Genomic DNA, 23,012 nt, shown 5'->3' with positions numbered 1-23,012 from the left:
AAAAAAACTTCAAACTGTTCTGGTTCAAAAATGTAGGTCAGCAGCAGCTTTCCATTTGGATCAAGAGTTACTCAGATTATATATTTTGGGGTTTGTGTTACTACGTTTACATGAGTGTCTTGTGAATACTGGAAATTATGTTGTTTGGGGAAACAATTATGAGACTGAAAATGTCTCTCGCTCTTTGATCATCTCTTGTTGAACTGCAAATAAGTACACAGAACATATTGAAAACAGCCCTATATATAAAAGCATCATCAGTGCAAATGACCGTTAGAATTTGGAGACAGCTGGACAATGTGGACAACTGCAAAGATGCTACCGCTGCAGAATTTTAGGTTAAATATTATAACCGTCTGCACATACAATATAAATCTTCAGGGGGCGGGTGGCTGGGGGTGGGGGGGAATCCAAAACAAGTCTGATTTCTCCATCACACGAGCAAACGTGTCCCTGCCCTCGGAACTCGAGGCGGCTGCTGAGCACGGCACACGGGGCTGGGGGGCAGCGTGCGGCTCCCGAAAGTTTGACCGATCCATCTGCTCCGGCACAGCTGGAGCGCATGGCGGCCCCTCGCCTCCCTGCCGCCGAACCGGCCCGCGCGGGGCAGCGCCGCCGGCGGCACCCTCGGCCCCGCAGCACCGGGGACAGTCCCGCTCCCCGCCCCGCCCCAGCGGCGTTCGGCGGCCCGGAGCGCCCGTCGGGGCCCGCTTCGACCCCTCGCTCGGAGCAGCCCCCGCGGGCTCGGTGCTCCGCGCAGGCCGCGACCCCCGGCGCGCACACGGGCGGGACCCCGCTGGGAGCGGGGGGACCCGCGGGGGCCGCGCCCTCCATCCCGCCGCGCTGCCGGGAGAGCAGGGAGGGGAGCGGGAGCCCGAGCGAGTCCAGCGTGGAGTCCAGTCCGCGTTTTGCGGGTGCGCGGGAGCGATCGGGGCGGAGGGGGCGATGGCTGCCGGCGCTGGCTCGCTCGCTCGCTCATGCCATGCTGGGCCAGCGCGGCTCCGGCAGACGTGTGTTTACCCATATCCGGGTTAGGGAGGAAAGGAGGAGAAAAAAAAGTTTCATTTAAACCTGAACAAAAAAACTTTCAACGTGAAATCACACAGCGGGAACGGGCACGGACCGTAAGGCGTTCTTACCATTTCTAACCTCAACCACGGACTCGGGGAGGGAAATCGCTGTAACTCGGTGCGTGCGGAGCGGTCCGCAGGGGATACTCTGGGACCAGTCAAGTCCCTGCCCCGGCCGCTTCTCCTTCTGCCCCTCTCCTCTCCTTCCCCCCACCCCTCTGCTCGCCCCCCATTTTTCAGGGTGGGAGTCGATTTTTTTTTCGTTTTGTTTTGTTTAGTTTTTCAAATTTGGGGTTTTTTAAAAATTTTTTTTTGTAGTTACTATTATCAGCACCAATTTCTCCGGACTCGCAATGTTGCGATGATCATGGCCGCGCAAGTCGCAGCGGCTCCGGCGAGTGCGAACAACAGCAAGGGCAAAGCCCCGAGCCTGCCGGGCGGCCTGGGCCCAGAGCGAGGCCCGGGGGGGGCCGGGGCTCCCGGGCCGGGCCCCGCACTGGGGGTCGGCGAGGGGAGTCCGGCCGGAGGCAACAGCGTGAATAATTTAGATCACCATCTCCACCACCACCACCGCAGCGAGCCGCCGAACATGGCCAATAACGCGGCTCCCGCCGCTGCCGCCGGTAACAACAACAACAACGCCAGCGGCGGCGGCGGCGGCTCCTCCTCGGAGCCGGCTCTGAAGGAAGGTGGAAGCTCCTCGGAGTTATCTTCATCTTCTTCGTCTTCTTCCTCCTCCTCCTCCTCCTCCTCCTCCAACCCGGGCTCGGCTATGGAGACGGGGCTGCTCCCCAACCACAAGCTGAAGAGCGTCGGAGGCGATCACCCCGCCGCGCCGCCCCACCACCACCATGCCCACCACCCGCATCACCATGCCCACCACCACCATGCCCACCACCCGCACCACCACCACCATGCACTACAGCAGCAGCTAAATCAATTCCCGCCGCCGCCGCCGCAGCAGCCGCCGCCTCAGCACCATCCCGTGCAGAATAACAACAGCAGCCTCGGCGGCGGCGGCGGCGGCAGCGGCAGCAACAACAACGGCGGTGGCGGTGGCGGCGCTGCTCAGCCCAGTGCAGACATGGAGCAGCAGCAACATGGAGGAAAAGACAGTGTTTTGGGCGCTCAGGCCGAGCCCCCGCAGCAGCCGCAGCAAATGCTGAATAAAGGCGCCGACGAGGAGGAGATGCCCGGCAAGATGGGCGAGCCCATCGGCGGCCGCTACGACCACCCCGGCTTGGGACCCCTGGGCGGACAGCAGCAGCCCCAGCAGCCGCCCCCGAGCGCTGGGAGCGGCGGCGGCGGCCTCGGCGGCGGCGGCGGGAGCGGGGGAGGCGGCGGCGGCCCCTCCGCGGTGGGTGTCTCGGAGTTCAATAGCTATTATGGCAACCCTGCCCCTGCCCCTGCCAGCAGCGCTACGGCGAGCCGCGCCGGGCCTTGCTTTGATCAACATGGCGGACAACAAAGCCCCGGGATGGGGATAATGCACCCCACGGCGGCCCCCAACAGCATGGACCCCCTGCAGAACTCCCACGAAGGGTACCCCAACAGCCAGTACAACCACTACCCGGGCTACGGCCGCGGCCCCAGCGGCGGCGGTGCGGGCGGCGGCGGCGGCGCGGGAGCCGTGGCGGCGGCGGCGGCGGCCGCCGGGGCAGGCGGCGGCAGCTACGGGGGCTCCGCGGCGGGCTACGGGGTGCTGAGCTCCCCGAGGCAGCCCGGCGGCGGCATGATGATGGGCCCCGGCGGCGGAGCCGGCCTCGGCAAGGCTGGTGCCGGCGCGGCGGCGGCGGCCGGCGGATTTGCGCGGTTCTCCGGGCAGAACCAGCACCCGTCCGGGGCCACCCCTACCCTGAACCAGCTGCTCACGTCCCCCAGCCCCATGATGCGGAGCTACGGCAGCAGCTACCCCGACTACAGCAGCCCCAGCGCCCCGCCGCAGCCCCAGCCCCAGGCAGCGGCGGCCGCCCCGGGAAGCCAGCAGGCAGCGGCGGGCATGGGCATGGGCAAGGACATGGGCGCCCAGTACGGAGCGGCGAACCCGGCCTGGGCAGCGGCTCAACAAAGGAACCACCCGGCGATGAGCCCCGGGAACACCGGGCAGGCCATCAGCAGGACCCAGGTAACTCCCCGCGCTCGCTTAATGACGGCTCGTGCCTCCGTGTCGCTCGTGTCGGGCTCTTAGTTTCTTTGTAATTCACTTTTTTTCTTCCCCCCCCCCCCCCCTTTTTTGTCTTTTATTTTTTTTCCCTTCCCCCCCAACCCCCATTCTCTTCTGGGCCAGTTTTGCCCCTCGCTGCCTCCGTAGCGAGGGTGAGCCGTGCACAATGCACGGCCCCGTTGGGGCTGGAGGCACCGGAGTGTGGCTTTCGCTGCCGAAATTAGGTTGTTCTCAGACCCAATTAATATTTTCCCCCACCACTTTAAAAAGCGTCGGAGAGACGCAGGGCCCGGAGGACAAACAGCTCGGGACGGACGGGGGCGGGGGGTTGGATTTTGTAACCGGAGTGCCGGACCCGAGGGGCTCCCGGGGGATAACGTCCATTATCTTTCACGGGGCCTTTTTTTTCTTCTCTCTTTAACGCGTTGCTTTTTTTTTTTTTTTTTTTTTTTTTTTTTTAATCCCCGAGCAGAACGAGTTGCGCCGTTGCGCGCTCTCAGCAAATTAGTTTGTCACTGATTGGAGTTACCGCAGTGAGATCCACGTAACGCGGCCGCGTTCCTTTCCCTGTGGGAAGAGCGCGCGCGCGCGCGTGTGTGCGCGCTTGTGCGCCCGGTCCGCGCGGGTCGTCCCGGCCCGGTGACCTGCGGGGGACTCGCCCGGCCGGCAGGAGCGCGCCCGGGTGCGCGGGCGCGTAATTGCCTTTCACTTCCAAACACACGCGGAAATAAAAATAAAAAAAAAAAACAAAAAAGAAAAAAGGAGAAAGAAAAGAAAAAAAAAAAAAAAGAGGGAAAAGTCCTTGGCGTCAGCGAAGGGGCGCGGGCACCGGGGCAGGCCGCCGCCCCCGCTCCCTTCCGCACTCCTCTGCCCCAGCCCCGGTAACTCCGGCAATCGATCGATGGATGGATCCGATCGATAGGCAGGCGCGATGATCGCGGGGCGGCGGGCGCGGCGCAGCGCCTTTCCGGGGCGGCGCGGCGAGGCGCGGCAGGAATGCCGGCTGCCGGGCGCGACCCTTGGAGGAGCGTCCGGGTCTCCTCCGCCCGCCAGGTTGGGAATTTGAATTGTGGAGGTAAACTGGCTGCAACCGTCTCCCGACAGCTGCCTCCGAGTTGACATCTAATCTGCCATCTGATTGGCTCCGCGCGCGCCATTGGGCACCTCGCGCCGCTGATGTAAATAGAGGCGCTGGAGCGGCGCAGGCACAGAGCCCCCGCCGCCAGCACCGCCGGCACCGCGGGGCACCGGGGGGCACCGCCGCCAGCCCCGCGCGGGCACCGCCCCCGCCCCCCGGCCTGCCCGCGCCGCCCGCCTCTCCTGGGCTCCCATTGATTTGTTTATCTACTTATCTATATTTACTTGCTTCTTTCAGATTTTTAATTCCGCGCTAATTAGGGGCGGTAGGGAAAGTGCCTCGTAATAACAGTGCTTTTGGACGAGGGTTCGGGTTTTCGGGTCGCGCTCGAGCCTTCTTTAAGAAAAGGAGAAAAAAAACCAAAAAACCCTGACAAACCTAAACATTTTGTAATGTTGCATATTATGGATGTTATGCAAGGGATTGGCTTTTTATTAAAAAAAAGAAACCAAATACTAGTTTCGTTGCGTTTCTGTTAGCTCGATGCCTATCCTGAGCATGCCTCTTAAAAAGATCGTGTTTGCATGGGAGCTGCTGTAGGTGAGAAAATGCCGTGTATTGTACAAAGAAGGGGAGAAGGAGCCGCTCTGCCAGAGGTTGTGTTTGTTTCAGCTCTGCAACAAATCCAGATATTCCGGAGAAAACGTGCTTTTGGGTTTGAATTGTGGTTAGAATACTTCAAGAAGCATCGGGAGTTGTTGATCTCATTATTTTTCTACACAAGTGTGGGATTAGGCTCGAATTCTCAGTAGGAAAGTGAATTGTGTTAAATGGAGTAGTGCATTAGATTTTTATGGGTTTCTTCTCCCTTCAACAAGATCTTTCTATTAAGAACTGTTAAATCTTTTAACAGCTTTTAACAGCAAGGTCTGACAGGAACAAATGCAGGTGTATGCTTTTGGGGTCCTCCAACGGCTGCATCTTTCCATAAAGTAATGAATAGAATCTGGAAAAATCACCACTTAATATTGCAAATGGTGTATTAATCCTGAAAAAAATAGTAACCTTAGATGAGCTATGTGTGTGTTTGTCTACTTCCAACAGACCATTCCTGTCATGTTTTTAGTTTTTATTCCATTTTCCTTTCTTTTTCTTCCAAGGAAATAAGATTTGTGTCTGTGTGTGTATGTGTTAATTTTTACCATTTTTTAAATTTGCAATGGTAAAAGGGTCACTGGAAGCCATAATGTGATGAGGCCTCGTATGCATAACCTTTCATAATTACTCTAAAAATATTTGCATCATCTCCTTTTAAACAGGTAGTTCAGAATTTAAAAGCTAGGAAAACCGTTGTCACACATTGTACATGCTCGTTCAGGGTGCTCTTTCTTCGTGGTGGAGATTGTTTAAAGTATTTTATTTTTATTGAGGGAGTGAGAGTAAATTAATTTATGTCCTCAGTATGACCCTTAGAAATACTTCCTTATATTTGTGGGTTTACATCCTATCTTACAGATTTCTTTTTTATTTTTCTTTTTTTTTTTTTTGCACTGTAAGGATTGGCATTCAGCTTAGAAAGAATGGTCTGGCAAGAGCACAATTTCTTTGATTATTTTTTTAAAATTATTTTTTCCTTAAAATAATTGTCATAAAGGCAAGACATCATTGTTTTTTATATTATGTTTTTTTCATTTAACCAGTAAGAGATTGAGATAATTTTTTTTTTAGGTTTTAAATTAATGTTTTTGATGTATAAAATGGGTTGTGTCAAAAAGTAGTTACCATTAGGTTGCAGAACCCAATTGGTTTTGTACACTGTTATTTATTTTTAATTCCCACATGTCAATCTCCCTGTAAGTAGAGAAATTGATTGCTCTTTGAAAAAGAAAACCGGAATATTTAGTCCAGCATCTGAACAGAAGGCTTCTCTTCATTTTTCTAATAATCATCTGTGTGTGTGCTCTCGATATGTGTATACACATTAGAATATGCTCACTTGTCATGTGCCTTTGTAAAGCAGATGTTGATTGGCCCCTAAGCCTATAAGGAACTATTGTCCTGTGAACAGAGAGAAAGGACCGACAGTAGGTTACAACATCTGAGATGCTTGTTCAGGAAAGTCTTGCCTCGGCATGGGTAATTTTTGTAATACGAAGAACTGTGGCATTCTACTATGAACTAAGTTCTATATTTGTCGAGCCTATTAAATTATTTAAGAAAATTTTGCTTCTATTTAATTTAATCACCTTACCCAACAGAGAGATGTGATGGAAGCTTGAAATAGAGGCTTCCTGCTTCTGAAGAAATGCACATTTTCGGAGGAGATGGATGTTGCTCACACAGATACATTGATTTCATGGTGGGGGACTTGTATGATGCTAGTACAGTACCTTGTCGTTCAGGTCTTTTGATTATTGATTAATCCTTGACAGCATACAGATATTTAGAGTCGTAAGACTCCTTTTATTCTTCACTTCTGATTTGCACTGCAGTAGTTTAACACATTAGCTGGCTTCTCAGTGTGCACTTTATACACGTCTTTCTCCTTTGTGCACGTGTGTATGATTTACATACACCTACACAGAAGGAGAGAACCTGAGTCTTTTCGGGAGTACCTGTATGAGATACAGAGAAAGTGTTAGAAAAAAATATGTTGAGCTGCTCTGAGTTTGTGTATGTATTGTTTGTTTTGTTGCAGAGAAACTATGAATATGCCCGATTCTGCAGCTCTTTTTATGCCACATAGATTGCCCGTATTGACAGTTCTGGCTAAGCCAAGGCTGCAGAATCATGTCCTGTGCCTGAAGGCCATTAAACAGCTGTTAGTGTGGTGAATAGATTCTTGATGTCTCAATGGGAGAATAAAATATATTTTTCCCTATGCAGTTTCAAATAAAGAGTTTAGTATTCACATAGCTTCTATTTAGAAGTAGCAAATAGCAATATTCACAGTTAGTAGCATCTATATATATATTACGACCATATATTTGACACTTTGTGGTTTGGTGTTCAGTTATTGGTTTCTGTAGTAGCACTTATGCCTACACATGGAACAGCAGAACCCTGTGTACGAGGTACAATGAAGAAAGAGAGATGCAAACCTGCCTACTCTGTTACTGCTTCCATAATGTAAGGATTCTTCTACTAAGCAGTCGATTACTGTCATTTTGGCATTCTGATCTGAATCTCGGGACACAAAAATTAAGGCATTTAATCCATTGCCAAATTTTCTAGTTACATATGTAAAATAATGTTTTTGAAATTACTAAGCATGGTCTGTTAGGTGATGCTTGTTCATTCTGAGATAATATCTTAGTTAAAACTAGATTAAGTTCGTGCAATGAAAACAAGTTTGATTAGCTACTGATAGATCTTTGTTACTTTTATTCCTCGAGTGTTTTGTTATAGGTATTTTGACATTCTAATTGTTAATGTGAGAATTGCATAGTTTATTTATTCTTTGGTCCCTGAGATTGTACCTTTGCCCTATACCAGTTACATCTTTTATTACTTCTTCAAAATGTGCCGTTTATCAGGAGGCTTTGAAGATTCTCTGTGGATATGTAAAGCAGTGTTGCCACACTCACTGTGCATGCATGCTCAAGGCTGCAGAATTTCAGTAGCATGTGTTTGTGGTAGGCTAACTTGCTAGAATATATTTTAGAATTGTGATTATTAAGGTACTTGGGAAAAAAACTTTTTTCTTTCAATTTTGGGGCTATTTACATAGTGTTAAATATATGTTTTGGTACGATTGAATGAGGACTTTAATTAAACTTAAATTAAAAGTATACCTTAGTGGTTTTCAAATTTGTTTTGAAAACTAGTAAGAGAAAGTGCTGCTTAGCGGTGTTGTTTTTGTATTGCTTGGTGCTTATAGAAGCAAATAAATGTAATGCACAAAAGTCTTGTGGAGCTAATCATCCTAGAGTAAAATTTGTTTTAAGGAAGTCTTACCTGTTAATAAATTTAAAATTATTTTTTAGTAAACTGGAAGGATTTCTGTACAATAATGTATGTTTTGCCATTCAGATCATAGTATTACCCTTTTACTTTTTCTGCTCCCCCATGGTACCTGCTCCTGCTCAGTTTCACACACAAATGCTGATGTGCTGGCAGAGTGCTGCGATGTTTGTGTTGCAGGTAGGCCAGACAATTTCCATTGTTGTACTTCCAGTTCTGACAGTGTGGCATCCAGTGATCCACCAGGAATATGTCAGCTCCAAAAAAGCCAAACACATCCATGGTGGTGTTCCACTGCAGTTAAGGAATCCTCAGGGATGGATGTATCTTAAAAAAACCTATGTGAGTTGGTAAACAGTGGGGACAGTGCCTAATTTGCACAGAATTGATTTTGACTGCCTTTATCTTCTCAGTAACGATATTCCAAGTACATTTGATCTTTACACTGTTTTTCTAGAGTGCCTCGGACTGCAGTAAAAAATTATTCTTCCTGTTGTATAGGGTGGGGAAACTGAGGCACATTACAGCCACTTTGCTTCAGACAGGCACACCCGAGGGCAGGTGTTTTGGAAATAGCCAGGGTCTTGGTGCCATAAACTCTAGCTTTTGAATAAATCCAGTCTTATTGTGTACACATTCTGTTGTGGGAGAACACAAGCTTTACTGGAATCTATTCGGTGAGTAAGAAGACAAATAACTGAGCGAAACAAGGGATTTGTCTGCTCTATCAGGACAGTCACCTTAAACTAGAGGCACCATAATTCAAAATTTCAGTATTCCTTGCACTGTTTTATCATTACATACCCAATATCATCTATATAAAGATGCTAGATTTCTCATAGGAATTAAACTCTGAGGAAACTTGAGTTGAACAAGTGCCCAGGAGCTTAAGGAGTGTCGTGGAACTTGTCTTTTGATGAGTATTCTGCACGGAGCACCCGTGTGTGCTGGCGCGGGGTGACTGCAGGGGTGCACACAGACTTCCTTATCACCAAGTCCGGTTGTTTTATCTGGCAGATACATTGTCTTCAGTTTTGAAGTGAACAGATTTGATGCAGAAATCACAGTTGTTGTGTCTTACTTAAAGATTGCTTTTCACATAGGAATTGTTCTTATTGCAAATACGAAGTACCTTTTATCAAACTTTGTATTCGCAATGCAGGATGCTTATGTTGTCTGAAGGTGCCTGCAGTTGTTTTGGAAATTGGGAAACCTGAGATCATTGTCCTGATGTTCTATTAAAATATTTTATCTATGTTTATTAAAACCAATGAGAAATCTGTGTAAAAGTTTTTGGCAGTTTTTGTTGATACATTGTGCATTTATATTCCATGTATAGTGGAAATGTTAGTTTCCTTGTAAATTTAACAAGTTTATGAAGGGCCTGAATTTCTGAATGTGTAGTGGCCAATTTGTGGATATAAAACAGAGTTGGATGATTCTGCAGCATGTATAAGGAATTGCTTTCAGTATAGACCTATCAGTGTGCGATCTACGTTCCTATTACTTTTTGCATTTGAGTCATTGTGAGTTAGTAACTACATCAGAAGGACTAAGCCATGTGTAGAAGTATGTAATCTATTTATTAGTTTTTCTCCAATTTTAAGAGCTGTTAATTAATCTTTTGCACCTAAACATGCACAATTGCCAAATGATGTCCTGCCTTTAAGAATTCACTGCTGTGCTCTGTCCTCGCCCTACGTTGTAGGCTTTTCAGATTTGAAAAGATACTGAATTCAGGTTTGTGATGTAGTAATTGTTTATGAAGACATCCATCTGAGTGATAGGCCCTCTGACACTTCCATCTGTAAATCTGTGCCACTGATTTCCCCTGCCACCCACATCAGTCTCTTTCTGACCATTGGAGGGTGGGGAAAGAATATTCTTCTATTTTTTAAACTTTTTTATAAATTAAGGAAGTAGATATATATGGAATTTTAGTTTGTTGCTAAAAAAAAGAATGAATATGAAAATGGGGAAAACCCTTGATGTATAAATTCCTTTTTTTTTTTTTTAAAGGGATAGTGTTAGTTGTGTTACTATTAGAGTCTTGCAAGCTTCTACTTCAATTTTTTATACTCATGTGGTTTTGGGGAGTGGTGTGGGGTTTTTTGTCTCTTTTGTTTTTTGTTTTGTTTTGTTTGGTATTTGTTTTAGGTATCTACTTACTCGAAAAAGAAATTTTATGCAGCAGGGCTTTCTCTTGGATGTAATTCTGCCAAGTTACTGAATCAATTTACTTGCCCGTTAAAGACCACGTGGCTAGGTTCACTGTGAAGTTCTGTTGTTGCAGCTACATAGTTAGATTCAGGGAATTAATTGCATCCTTGAGTAATGGCTGTTGTGGCAAACCCCTTTGCATTTAGTTTACCATTGGGGTGGTAGCGTATCTTCACTGCCAAAATAAGAAACAACCTTAATAAGAAGCCTCTCTTGAAGGGTTTGCGGGTATGGTTATTGAGGTATTTTGCTGAGTTTCTCAAAAGGTGGATAGTTCCACAACAGGTTTTGGTCACCTTTTAAAAGGGCAAGGATGTCTGTGTTGTGTGGCAAAGAGAGGGCTGGCCTGGCTGTAGCAGTCCCTGGTACAGCTGTCTTTCACAGAAGGACCTCAGGTTGGAGCATGGTTGTTCTTTCTTTGTTCGAGTAAAGAAAGGAAATCGGTTCGGAAAATCCCAAAAGGAGGGGATCCTCTTTTAAAATATAATTGTAGTCATGTGTGCTGCTCCCTGTGTGGACATGGCTTAATTCACAGATTGATTGAAGTGGAATAGTGCCTTCTTTACACAAGCAGTGAATTCAGCCATGGTAAGTAAATTATGTGACTTCAGGAAAATGATATTAGTAGAGAATTGGTGCAGAAATTCTTGATATCTCTTAGCAGTCTGCATGACCTAAAGATAGCTGGTTTCACTGACCGATACATCAGTTTCCCCGTGTTAAAATAAGGATAATATTTGCCTTGTTTAATCATTTGAGTTTGGTGTGCAGTTTTAATTTTAATTACTGAGTAAGGCAGAATAAATAGGCAGCCTAAATATTTGTAACATGGGAAGGTATCCAGTCTGCACTGTGCCTTCCTCTGTTTGGATGGGATCAGAGACTTGGTGTTCCCAGCATTGATCGTGTTATTTGGTTAGCTTGTCAGACTTACTTGTTTGTAAGCAAGACACTGAAACATCAGCTCTGAAAATTTCTTTTGAAAGCACAAGGACAGGATTTGTAGTTCTTAAATTTTATTCTTTTAAAGTTAAAAATAAAGATAAGGAGGTTTGTTTTGACAGCATCAAAGGAATATGCTGGTTTGTTTGCAGCCTTTGATTTGGATGGAATGTATGGAGTTCTGTATTTTTTTTTTGTTGTGTAGCAATTTATGTTGTGAATATCTTGGATTTTCTGTTTATATGAAACGTTAGTATTGATGTCTTATTTTCAGGCATGATTTATGGAAAATAATTGCGCTTTTGTGAATTTTTTTTTAAAATTTGATGTTTCTAATTTGATTGAAATTCCCAAGCAAAGAAAATTAATAAGCATATTCTTCAGAGCTGTTGCTGTTTTAAGTTTATGGTTGGCCATAGAAGCTATTTAAAGAAATATTTTTGGAAAAATAGAGGTAGGTACATTTGAGGCTGTTTTAGCTGCGTACCAGCAGTAGCAAAATAATTTTACGTGTCAGTTTTACCTGTATTTGAAAGTTGTCCCTTCCTGTGGGCAGAAAGGCCGAGTTGTGTGCGGGAGGTAGGTTCCCGCTCGGTGCCGGCCCGCGCTGACCGTGGGCCGTGCCGGCCGTGTGGGTGCCGCTGGCTGCTTTGCCGCGGCGGTGCCTGAGGGAGGCATTTCCCAGGCGGGATGCGGCCCCGGGAAAGGCGGGGGGGCGGCGGGGTGCGGGCCGGTGGCAGCGTCTGTGCAAGTTGCACACACGGAGCGAACTACTTCGCTTGTGTGGCGTCACATGATCAAAATATTTTCCCCTTTGCCGCTGCCAGAAGCTATCTATTGCTTTTCAGCAGCCTCGCTGCTCGGGCAGCGGGCCAGGCGCTGCTCCCGGCCGCGGGATGCCCCGGCCCGCAGCGGTGGGACCGGCGAGTGTTGGCACCGCGTCCGTGTCCAGCCATGGCCCCTGGGGCCCGGCTGCCTTGGGGAGAAGGGAGAAGCCTTGCTCTGCCTTCGCATCTGAGGAGCAGCACCGTGTGGGGCGTTTCTAGCATCTTAACTGACACTTATTTTGCATTTAAAAATTTTGCTAGCAAAGAGATACTGCATTTGTTTGTCCTGTATGTTACGTTTTGGTTTACAATATATGTGTTTTTTCTTTTAAATCCCGAAGCTAACACACATCCCTTGTGATAGCCCCCCCACTTCCAGCCTGGCACAGAGCCGGTTTTCCTACTAACAAACTGTAGGAGCTACTAATTCAGCAACATTTCTGAGATTTTTAACTTTCTGCAGAATGCTCTTTTTGTTGTTGAACATGTGGTATGCAAATACAAATGGAAATAGTGCTACGGAGTATTTTGTTGTGGTTTTTTTAAGTATTAAAAACACATTTTGCTTTTCTAATAAACCCCATAACCAGACCTTTTAATGTTTTGATATAAATAGCAATTACACTAACTGAGATCCAACCACAACTAAAAAAACCCATTTAAAATCATTCTGAAGAAAAGTTCCCAATTTAATTGAACTTTTCCTTTAAAGAGGAGGGACTGATGGGGCAGGAGCATATGAAACAAAGTGTCTCTCATTTCTTGAAGTGATCAAGGTGTTGGAGTAGAGGCCAGTATTCAAAGATTTTTCCAAGATTTAGCTAGAAGTCTATAGGCTACTTCAGTCCAAGCTGTTGAGGGCTTTGTATGTGATTGCTGATGGCAATCAGAACATTTTCTGGATTAATTGAGACCCTTGAAAAGTCTTAGATTTAGGTACATGGACTAGTTGTTTCATATATTGGGACATTTAGGGATTTGGTTGTTCACAGGAAACTTGCTAAATGCAGCTGTTTGAACAAGCAGTGGAGAGGGATTCTCTGTCCCAGGAAGACTTTGCATAGCCACACATTCCTCCTTTTAGTTCTTGAGCTGATTTCAATAATAAAAGCAACAGTAACAATTCACATTCTCATTAAGAGCAAGGTTGAGGAGGGCCTGAGTGACTGAGCTGTTACGTACTGGAATGTGGCTGACAGAATGGTGGATGCCGTCTTCTACTTTTTCTGCAGATCCTAATGTTGTTATGTGCCAGCTGTGTTGTGTGGTGTGGTTGCTCAACACTCTTCCTCTGTATTTTCCCCTTCAGTGAGTGAAAGATTTATTTGTGGGTTATCTTAATCTGTTTCATTTATTTTCTTCCCAAAGTCATAGTACTTTGTTTTATCCAAAGTTTTTGCTCCTTTGTCTTGTGATACTTCTTTTTCTTTCTTAAGACGTCTTTCTCACTTTCCAAGTCATCGGAGTGATGGGAAAGTCATCCTTACTGTCTTCTGCAATTTTAACAGTTGTGTAAACAGTGATTAGTGTGACTGTATAGTCACTGAGAAAATAGCTTTTCAGTGGTCCAGGTACCCATCCATCTCTCTGACTAATATTTGCTCCTCTGCTCCAAGTGGACAAAGTTGTTGGGCAAAGAGTGGCAGCACGGAAAATGTCTTCACTATCCAGCTTCCTGTGCAGGCTCTCCTAGTGACTAGGGGTCAAGTTGCATTTAAGAAAAAGGAAAAAAAAAAAGTCACTAAAAACCAACCAAGCAAGCCCCCAAATCCTGACAAGGCTTGGCAGTATAACAGTAAAAACTGTGCAAGTAGTTATCTATGGGTGATGGTGCTGGTATTTTTGTTTCAGGTTCCTCTATTGCTGATCTTCTATCTTCTAAGCAATAGCAGACTTAAAGGAAGGAAACAAACAAAGGAGACAAAACCAAGCTGAAATGTAAATGTTGATGTGCATAATTTTTTACCTGGTATGGCTGGTGTGGTTAAAAAAAAATTCTGTTTGCCCAAAATATATTTGAAAAGATGTCTACATGAAAATTCAAATCTGGTGTTGCTGGTGTACATGTGGAAAGTGTAGAAAAGACTGGAACTGAGGAAACACTTGGCATATGATTGTCTATATTAAGTAGTGATGTGGTGTACTAGGTATGTTCTATACAATTTTATAGAACTTGATACTTCATTTCATAGATTTCCTTTCCTTTTAATTCTCTTCAGAAGATTGGGAGTGCCAGCAATGGTTGTTTGTTATTCCACAATGTTGTATTTCATTTGAGGGGATGTATCTTATGAAGATGGTGAATGAAGCCTATTTCAAAAGTGTGTTAAGGTTCCATTGTTGTAGAAGAATAGCTTAGTGATTCAAGAAAGAACTGAAGCCAGTTTCTTCCTGTGTAATAGTTTCCAAATTCTGTTGCCTTGTCTGTAAATACACCTAGATGTTTATTTGCAACAATCTTGTTGCCTGGAAAAAAAATCTCACAGTGTCTGATTTACCCTCTGTGTTTCTTTTCTCTACTCCTGCTTTTTAACATTCTGTTTAAATTCTTCATTTGCTTGTGGCTGATGTCTTCCTTGATGAGATGGAAGAAGAAAGTAGGTACTTTTTCTTAAAGGCTGCAGCTAGTCGTGGCATCATAATGGAAGGTTCAAATATTTATGATTTCTGACGATATTTTTACATTCTTGAAATTCTTGGTCTCACATATGGTTGTCTGTCTTACTTGAGCAAATTATCTCAGCCTAGTAGAAGTAGAAAGAAATGCAGTTTTCCTCTCCAGAAGTGGGTTTATATATATATATATAAATATATATGTATATATCCAAAGAGACAAATGAACATGACGGGGTGGGGTTTTTCCCATTTTTTCCCCCAAAATGTTTGATACTGAGCATTCAGTAACATGTTTTGTTTGTCATTTTTAGATTAATACTTGGGAATAAGCAGCAAATATCTTTTTTAAATTGAGTTCAGTCTATGTACATCGATGAGAAGGTCCACGAGGGTATTCCTCAGAAAGACAGCGTTTTGTCCTTCTTGGCTTTTGAGGATCACAGGCTGAAACAAAGAGCAAATTAACAGGAGAAAGTTTGTAACACATAAATGCACAGGAAAATAAGTGTTGATCCAAGTGGTCGTCTGCTTTTTTTGTGTAGATACCAAGCCAGAATTTCTCTTGGGGGAAACTGAAGAAAACTCGAAAATCTAATTTGTTTATTTCTGCATTTTTCAGTAGCCTTTTGTTACACTCCTTGAGTACTCTTTCATCCAGTTTTGTGTTGCTAAAAGATCTTGCACCACTATAGGAGTCTAATGGTTGTCTGAAGCTGATCTAAGACTTCACTTCTGCTGTTAAGACCAGTCCCCACCTTTTTATCAGCTCCCTGCTGCTTCCCTTGTGTCATAAGGTGAATCGCATCCGCTCAAGATTTGTCTGAAAACTAATCCTGCCAAGTAAGACCTGTGAATGTTTAGCTTTCAGCCATATCATTGAGCAGATCTGAGTTGCAGCATAATCTTTGCAGCACAGAGGTGAAGCAAGGGAGAATATGGCCAGTTCGACTGAGGGTGGGCATCAGGCCCTGGCAGCCCCTTTGGGTGTGGTACAAGTGGTGCTTCTGTCAGCCTAAACTCCTCCTCCTACTTTGCCTCTTGAGTGTAAAATTAGTCTATAAATAATGACAGGCAATTTCTTAACATTTGTCTGGAGCAGGAAGCCATTGTTATCCCTCTCTTAAAAGGAGGTAAACTGAGGCAGAGAGTATTTTTCTTCCCCAAGGGTGATAATTATACAGAATGCATTGATTGCAGTGGCCAAATAAGCTGTGAGTATCTTCAAAAAATATGATATCAAGGGTGGAACTCATGTAACCATATGTACTGTAGGCATTTGTACCTGATCTTTTTGTGGATCTTTGGTGCAAAAAAATAGTCAGATCTTCATGTGAATCATCTCATCCTAAAGTAGGTGTGTAGTTCTGGTCTAATGAATCCTGCTCCTAAAGTTTCATGGTTTTCCCCTTGCTCTAAAGAAAGTCTAAGCTGATAAGCTCAGGTGTTGATGTCAAAGGGCATGTGAAGTTAATTCCTTCCACTATTTACAGTGTTTTCATAAAGGCAAATGATTCCAGACTTGTGTTGGAGTTCTGGACTAACTTAGCTTCCTCTTCTTGTCTTGCTATAACCTGTTGGAACTAATGGTTTTCATACCCATTTCTGCTTAAGCTTGATACATTTCTATTTTGTTGTCATTTGTATAATGCCTATTCAGAGATTTTTTTTTTGCTGCTGCTTTTCTTTTGGTATGTCAAATTTTTGCATGTAAGAACTGTCAGTATTGTTTATTTTTTCCCAGCGTATTTGCAGACATACTGGCATACTGGCAAATTTGAAAATACCAGGATGAATTTCCAGATCAGTTGACCTTCATGCTTAGGTACGCAATTTCCTCTGTACACAGATGCAAGCTTTTGATTTGGAAATAGGGCAGCAGTTTTGTTGTGTAGATGCTGCTTCACAGTCCACTGAAAACTCTTTACCCACTGCTGGTACTTCAGCATGCAGAGAAGTGAGCACCTCTGGGAAGGAGCTTCCCTGCTGTGGTGATCCTCCTCACCCAGCACTGGTGCTCCCTGTGACTCTGCATTCGCCCCACGGATTGCTCCAGGGGGTCTCTCTGTGGGGCATCGTGCAGAGTAGCAAAGCCAGTGAGTGCTTTGGGGGGCTGAGAGGCTGTGCTGGCCATGGGGAGTTAGGAGGGGAGCCCTGCCAGGAGATCTCTGCCACCACGAGGGACGGTGGTTGTGAAAGCAAACAAGGTTTGTTCTGAACACTGCGGGTGTGTTCCAAGGTGATGAAACTGGTGTTATGCTGAGAGATGAAATTGTTTAGGACAAAAGAGAACACAGGGATGCCTATCCTGCATAGAGCTCTTCTTGGCAGTATCGTGTTTTCAAAACGGTTGAAGAAGAAAAACCACAGTTTGCTAAAGAGATTTACCCGCGCATCCTGAAAAATGGGTACCATAATCCTTAATTATCTCTAGGCTCACTTAGCCTTTCTTAGTAAAATATTTCAAATGCCCAAACTGAAGTATTATTGTGATTAATAATTCCACTGGTATCTTTGTATCAGGATGTCAGTGCTTTCCACTTTTTGGAGGCTAGCACAACCACATTTTTGTTAGCATCCTTTTTAAGGGATCTTTCTCACAAAGGGTATCAGTTTATTTGGCTTAGGCTTAGGTTTTGGAGTTAGGTATCTGAAAAGTTGCTTGTTTTTAAAAAAATTCGGAGGAGTCTTTTGTAGCGTTAAAGTTTTTCTCTTTATCGGTTCTCTCTTATAATTTGAGGTTCAACTAGTGGCATGATTTTCAGATATACTATTTTCCCCCCAGTGTGTACAGGGGAAGGGGGGAGGAGGAAGCACAGCTTCGTCAAGGTTGACTGAAATGTTTTAACTTCTATAGCAAATGAGGTGAGAATGAAATTGTCAGAAGGATAGAGACTAAATTATTGAAGCACTTGACTGTTTAAAGTGGCTGGGGATGTACTATAAAAGGTGCGAGTCTAACAGTCAGATGTGTAAACAGCACCTTATTCCTTCCTTGTACCTGATTTCTCACCACTTGCTTTATATGAGAGACTAAATCAGAGTGGGAGATATTGCAGATATTCTCAAAGTGTTAGTTTACAATGCCTCCACCAGAAGAACAATCTATTACCATATAGAATAGTAGAGAGAAAAGCATTTTCAAGGAAGATTAATTGAAGTAATTCATCACTTTAAAATGAAGAAGGTGCATCAAACAAAAATAAAAGCTAAGTATTTTGCGTGCTTCTATTGGAATTTGATAACCATTTGTTTTGCTAGAAAATATATGTGGACTGGGCATCTAGTTCTTGTCTACACAGTAAAACTATGTGCTATAATTATATGCTATAATTATACCAATATAACTCCCTATGGAGACACTCTTATACCAGAATAAGAGTTTTTATGGTTTATCTTACTCTGCTTCCAAACCACGTAAGCTTAAGAGGGAGAGGGTACTCTTATGCTGGAGAAAGTTCCCACACTGAGATAGTTATATTGGTATAATTATGCATTTTTTTACTTCAGTGTAGACAAGTCCCTTGTGCCTTTTCAGCTTTGAACTTTAGTTAAGAATTTCTTGGCTGTGATAAGTGTCTAAGCATTTTTATAGTATATTTTTATAATGGGACTTGGGTATTTAAACCAATTACTTAGGCCAATTAACAGCTTCCTGGGTTGTGGATAACAATAGGATATAAAGAGGGATCAGAATTCATGTTCCTAGCTGCTTGGATATATCTGCATTTTTGCCCCCCCTGTGATTTTACCAGTATTTGGTGTACAGCACAACAGGTGGAATAGTGTGTGGCTGTCTAATGAGTTCTGTGTTCGACACTTTTTGTCTGCTGTTTCTCATTATTCCTTGAGTTTTGTTGTACTGTGGCTCTAATTGCATGTATTTCCATGGATCACAGAAAGAAGCTTCCTTGATGAAGTTGAAAAAACTGCTTCCAAAAATGTTAATTGTTTGGAGAACTGCTGAAATTTATTGATCTTTACACAAGACAGGATCATAATTGACTTGCTAGGCATAAATTGTGCAAGGAGCAACTCAAATTGGATTCAGAGGAAGGGGAAGGTGCAGGAGCCCTGTTGGTGTGTAGTGTAGTCAGGAGGAGGGTGATGATGTGTAGGAGGTATGTTTGGTAGGGATGATGTCTCTTGCCTGCTTCAGTCACAGGTGGGTACCTAGAGGGAGGCATTCCCATGGATTGTGTTTTGAAGTTGGCTGTCTTCTGGGTTCTCTTCTTCCCATATCTCCTTTGCTGCTTAGCACACAGCTCATCTCATCCTTACATTTACATCTCCCCAAAACCAGGAATATGTAAGCATTTTTTACAGTATTTTCACAGTTTCTGCAAATATCAACATAAATTACTTAGAAACAATTTTTCTTACATATCTTTTTTTACTCCCTATGAAAAGATTGGTTTGAAAAACATGCCTCTTTTTATTCCCTTAATTTTCTTTTATCAATGTATCTAGTATGTTTGTAGTGTTGTAATGTTCATATGGTCTGGTTTTGCTAGAAATTGAGGATTATGACTTGAAGAATTGCAGAAATGGGAGAAACCTTATAATAAAATAGAGGTGATGTAATAACCTCCAAATCATAGAAGAGCAGGGCTTGAAGTGACGCTAACAGGTCATTTAATCTATCCGTCAGCTCTGAGACAGTATGAGGCAGACCTAACATTCATGGCAGATGTTCGTCTGTCCTGTAGTAGTAACAGACTGAGCAAAAAAGAATTATTTATGCTTACTCCTTCCCCTTCTCTCCCCACCCAAAGCTTTGTGCTAGCTGAACTTTACATGGAATTGGTGTGAGAGGATATATGGATTCCTTCAGGATTGTTTCAAGTTTCTGAGTTACTTGTGTTGTTGGGAAACTCTGTGTTTTCTGTCAAAATAGTCTAATGATGTTTGTGTATTTTTGAGTGTAATATCCCATTTTAATTTTATCTGGCTGTCAGTTGTTCAGGTGTATTTATTCCTGAAATGATTATTTTTCTGTGTTGGCTTTGTAACCAGTGTCTCCTCTTCTTTAGCATTGAGCAGTTTGGTTTAAAAATGTGTAGCATTTCATTTTCATACTTTGACAGTATTTCTGGTGTGTAATCAGTTTCAGTTTTCCTTTTTTTTATTCAATCTCTTTTTGCATGAAAGAGCTGAGCAGAAAAAAGAAAAACAACTGTGGGTAGGAGTGTAGAAGTGAGAAGGGGAAGAATGTGTTCAAGAAATGATAGTACTCAGCAGAAGAGCTGGGTTTAGCTGAAATGTCAGGTTAGATATGAAGTGAACAGTGTGGCCTTAAGTAAAGATTTATATTCTTTGAAGAATAAAGGGAACACATGTTTCAGAATTTTACGTGTGGTATCTGCAGCTCTTTAATCTAAACTGAAGGTTGCAAATGAATGTCTGATGAATAGCATGTTTCTAAAGGGAACAATACCTGAAATTGGAATTGCAGATACCTTGTTGCTAAAATGAGTCTTTGGGTTTGTTTGCTTCATTTTCCCTTTTGGTTATGTCAGTGAGAAACATCTGTCTTTGCTGCTAAATGACCTTTTCTGACTAGGCCAAGTGATTTTGACTGAGTGGACTGTCTTTGAGTCCTCAACAGCTGCAGGAAGGTGCTGGTGTAAGTTGCCGCCTTGGAGAAGGTTTAGATGTAAATATACTCAAATAGCTGTTGCCCCCAGAAATAGCTTATTCAGACTTACAGAAAAGATTCCCTGTAGCTGTACTGCTTCAGTGTTTATGAAGGTAGTGATTCCCTTCTCTTTCCTTCTGACCTAATCTGATTGTTAATTTTACTTCTGTTCTAGATTTAGTAATTTTAGGAAGTTGGGAATACTCTGTTTTGGGTTGTGCCCAAAGGGGGCTCATTAATCCTGAAGATCCTCTTTAACAGTAAAGAAGTTTCTTTGAAGTGTGTTTAGATAGCTGTGTTGGTGTTTTTGCATGATGGCTGATGTGGGCTCTCTTAAGGACTGGGAAATAAGAGGTAGGCATAAAAGTGGAAAGAAGCCAAGAGTTTTCAGGCAGAGAGAATTTGAAAATATAATGGTTTCTGCTGTGGGAGAGGGAAGGCAGTTCTATGAATATGGCATTATCAGGTTTCCTGTTAAATAAATTTTTTTTGGATGAGAAATACTGAAGAAGTGGATCATCTTTCATATTTCTCAGACCAGATATGTCTCACATGCTGATTTTTAATTTAATTTTAAATGGTGTGATATTAAGAGAAAATTATGGTCATGTATTGAAAACACATCTACTTTCTATAGAAAGGGAAAGTTCTTGGTAGTAGTTATACTAAAACTATGCCTTTAATTCTGAACATCCTACATGTTCTGTTGCAGAAGTATTCATACCCATGGTTATTCCCACTTCTTTATTTCTGCACTTACCTAGATGTGTGTTATTCGCATGTGTTAGAGCTGAGATGCTCTGGGACGTTCCGTAGTCTGCCAGGACTTGTGGAAGAATTTGTCCCATTTGTTGTGATTGCAAGAAGGATAATGAAGACTTAGTGACTTCTGCCAGTTTTGAGAAATAGATGAAGGCTCTAAGATAAACCAGAATTTGACATGGTTAAAACCCAGGTCTGATTTTTTTGACCCTGGGTAAGCCACAGTGAACTTTAAATTAACATTGAGATACATTTTTTGGAGGTCATTTCTCTAGAATTCTTCAGAAGTCATTCCCAAATTTCTGCAAAGTTTTAAGATTGTTTAAAACATGTAGGAGTTAGAGCTGACAGTATTTTAAAATCAGCATAGCTTTTAAATTATAATAACAGAAAGTTATTTTGCTTTCAAAATGTTTGTATACTACATATATGTTGATCGATTTTTTGAATTATAGAAATTAAAATTCAAGGATTAACAGATCCCTTAATACTTTGAGGTTTTGACTTGCTATGTTTGTTTCAGTACAGCTGCTACATGCTAAGTGCACTAGTAGTTTTAGAATTACTTGAAAGGTGTTACCACCACTACCTTCACAGTGAAATTTACAACTCGTCTGGTTTTTGTCCTTTTAATTCTAAAATCTAGATGAACTGTAATCCCAGGAGTGTCGTTTTGCTGTTGCAATGTAGTCTTTTTCAGATGATACATGATTTAGTTGGAAACAAATTAGCAGTTATGAATGCCTAAAGAAAGCAATTTAATAAACAAGATTTTTGTAAGAACTAATCAGAATTGTAAAATGATACTTGGGAATCAGTTACATTATACAATAGAGCGGGTGTGACTTGTAGGCATGTGTGTGGATTCATGGTTTCTAGTCACATTGTTCTCTCAAGTGATACAAGGGCTTCAACCCTCAATTTACTGTTTCTTCTAATTTATAACTTAACTATTAAATGTTTTCAGTCAATAATGAAAATTCCTACTCATAACTGTAGTTTGTTCTGGTGATTAATTTCAATTTTTATTTTAGCTACTTACAACCTGCCTCCTCCCCCATTTTCTAGTGCTTTAAATCACCTGTTGCTGATGAATTTGTTTGCTTTGCTCCTGCCCAGGAAGTTAGTTCCATGCTGCTGACAATGTCTGTGTTGATGAGAAAGGTCACTATAAATGAAAAATAATCACAGGCAGGTACTCACCAAGATTCTATTGCTCCAGCTCCACAATGTGGGTGTATAGCTCCACATTCATTATCTGTTTGTAGCAGACCCTTGGGCTGAGCTGATGCTGCTGGTGTGTCTCTATCTGGGACACTTTATTTTTGCCAGTGTGATACAGAGATCATTATGGAATGATGGTGAAAAAAAGATGAATTGGTTTGTTTCCAGGTAACTTAAAATTTTGCACTATTTGTGACCAAGTTTTTTCAGCCTCTACAGGAAGCAGTTTTAATATAGAAAATATGTTACAAGAGAAGTTTCTTGGCAGTTGAAGAAGTGACAGGGCTTCTGTTATAGAGCTAAGTTTGCATTCCAATTACCCTGATGCTAAATATATGCCTTTAGGAATTCTGCATAAATTGGCTCTAGCTAGGGGCTTTCCTCTGTTTTCTTATTTTAATTAAGACCATTTTTACCTATTTAAAAAAAAAAAAAGAAAAGTTAGGCTTGAAAAGAGAAGATGCTCAATTAATCAGTAAGCTACCTGCTGTGAAGCTAGAAACCAACAAAT

The 23,012-nt window shown here is 43.2% G+C and overlaps 1 protein-coding gene across 4 annotated transcripts in view; it reads left to right on the top strand.

Moving 5' to 3' along the window:
• The first annotated feature begins 1,659 nt into the window (after window positions 1-1,659).
• Window positions 1,660-23,012, top strand: part of ARID1B (AT-rich interaction domain 1B) — a 324,803-nt gene continuing 303,450 nt past the window's right edge. For all 4 annotated transcript variants that reach the window (XM_054279185.1, XM_054279184.1, XM_054279183.1 and 1 more), the window contains exon 1: window positions 1,660-3,195. In XM_054279185.1, the coding sequence (XP_054135160.1) occupies window positions 1,660-3,195 (1,536 nt within the window). The remainder of the gene's footprint in view (window positions 3,196-23,012) is intronic.

This window comes from Melozone crissalis, unplaced genomic scaffold, assembly GCF_028551555.1.
Source record: "Melozone crissalis strain CALT ecotype California unplaced genomic scaffold, PUWL_Pcris_2 ptg000027l_1, whole genome shotgun sequence".
In the NCBI taxonomy this organism is placed as follows: Eukaryota; Metazoa; Chordata; class Aves; order Passeriformes; family Passerellidae; genus Melozone; species Melozone crissalis.
Note: the sequence above shows the minus strand (reverse complement) of the source record. Positions and strands in the feature narration are given on the sequence as shown.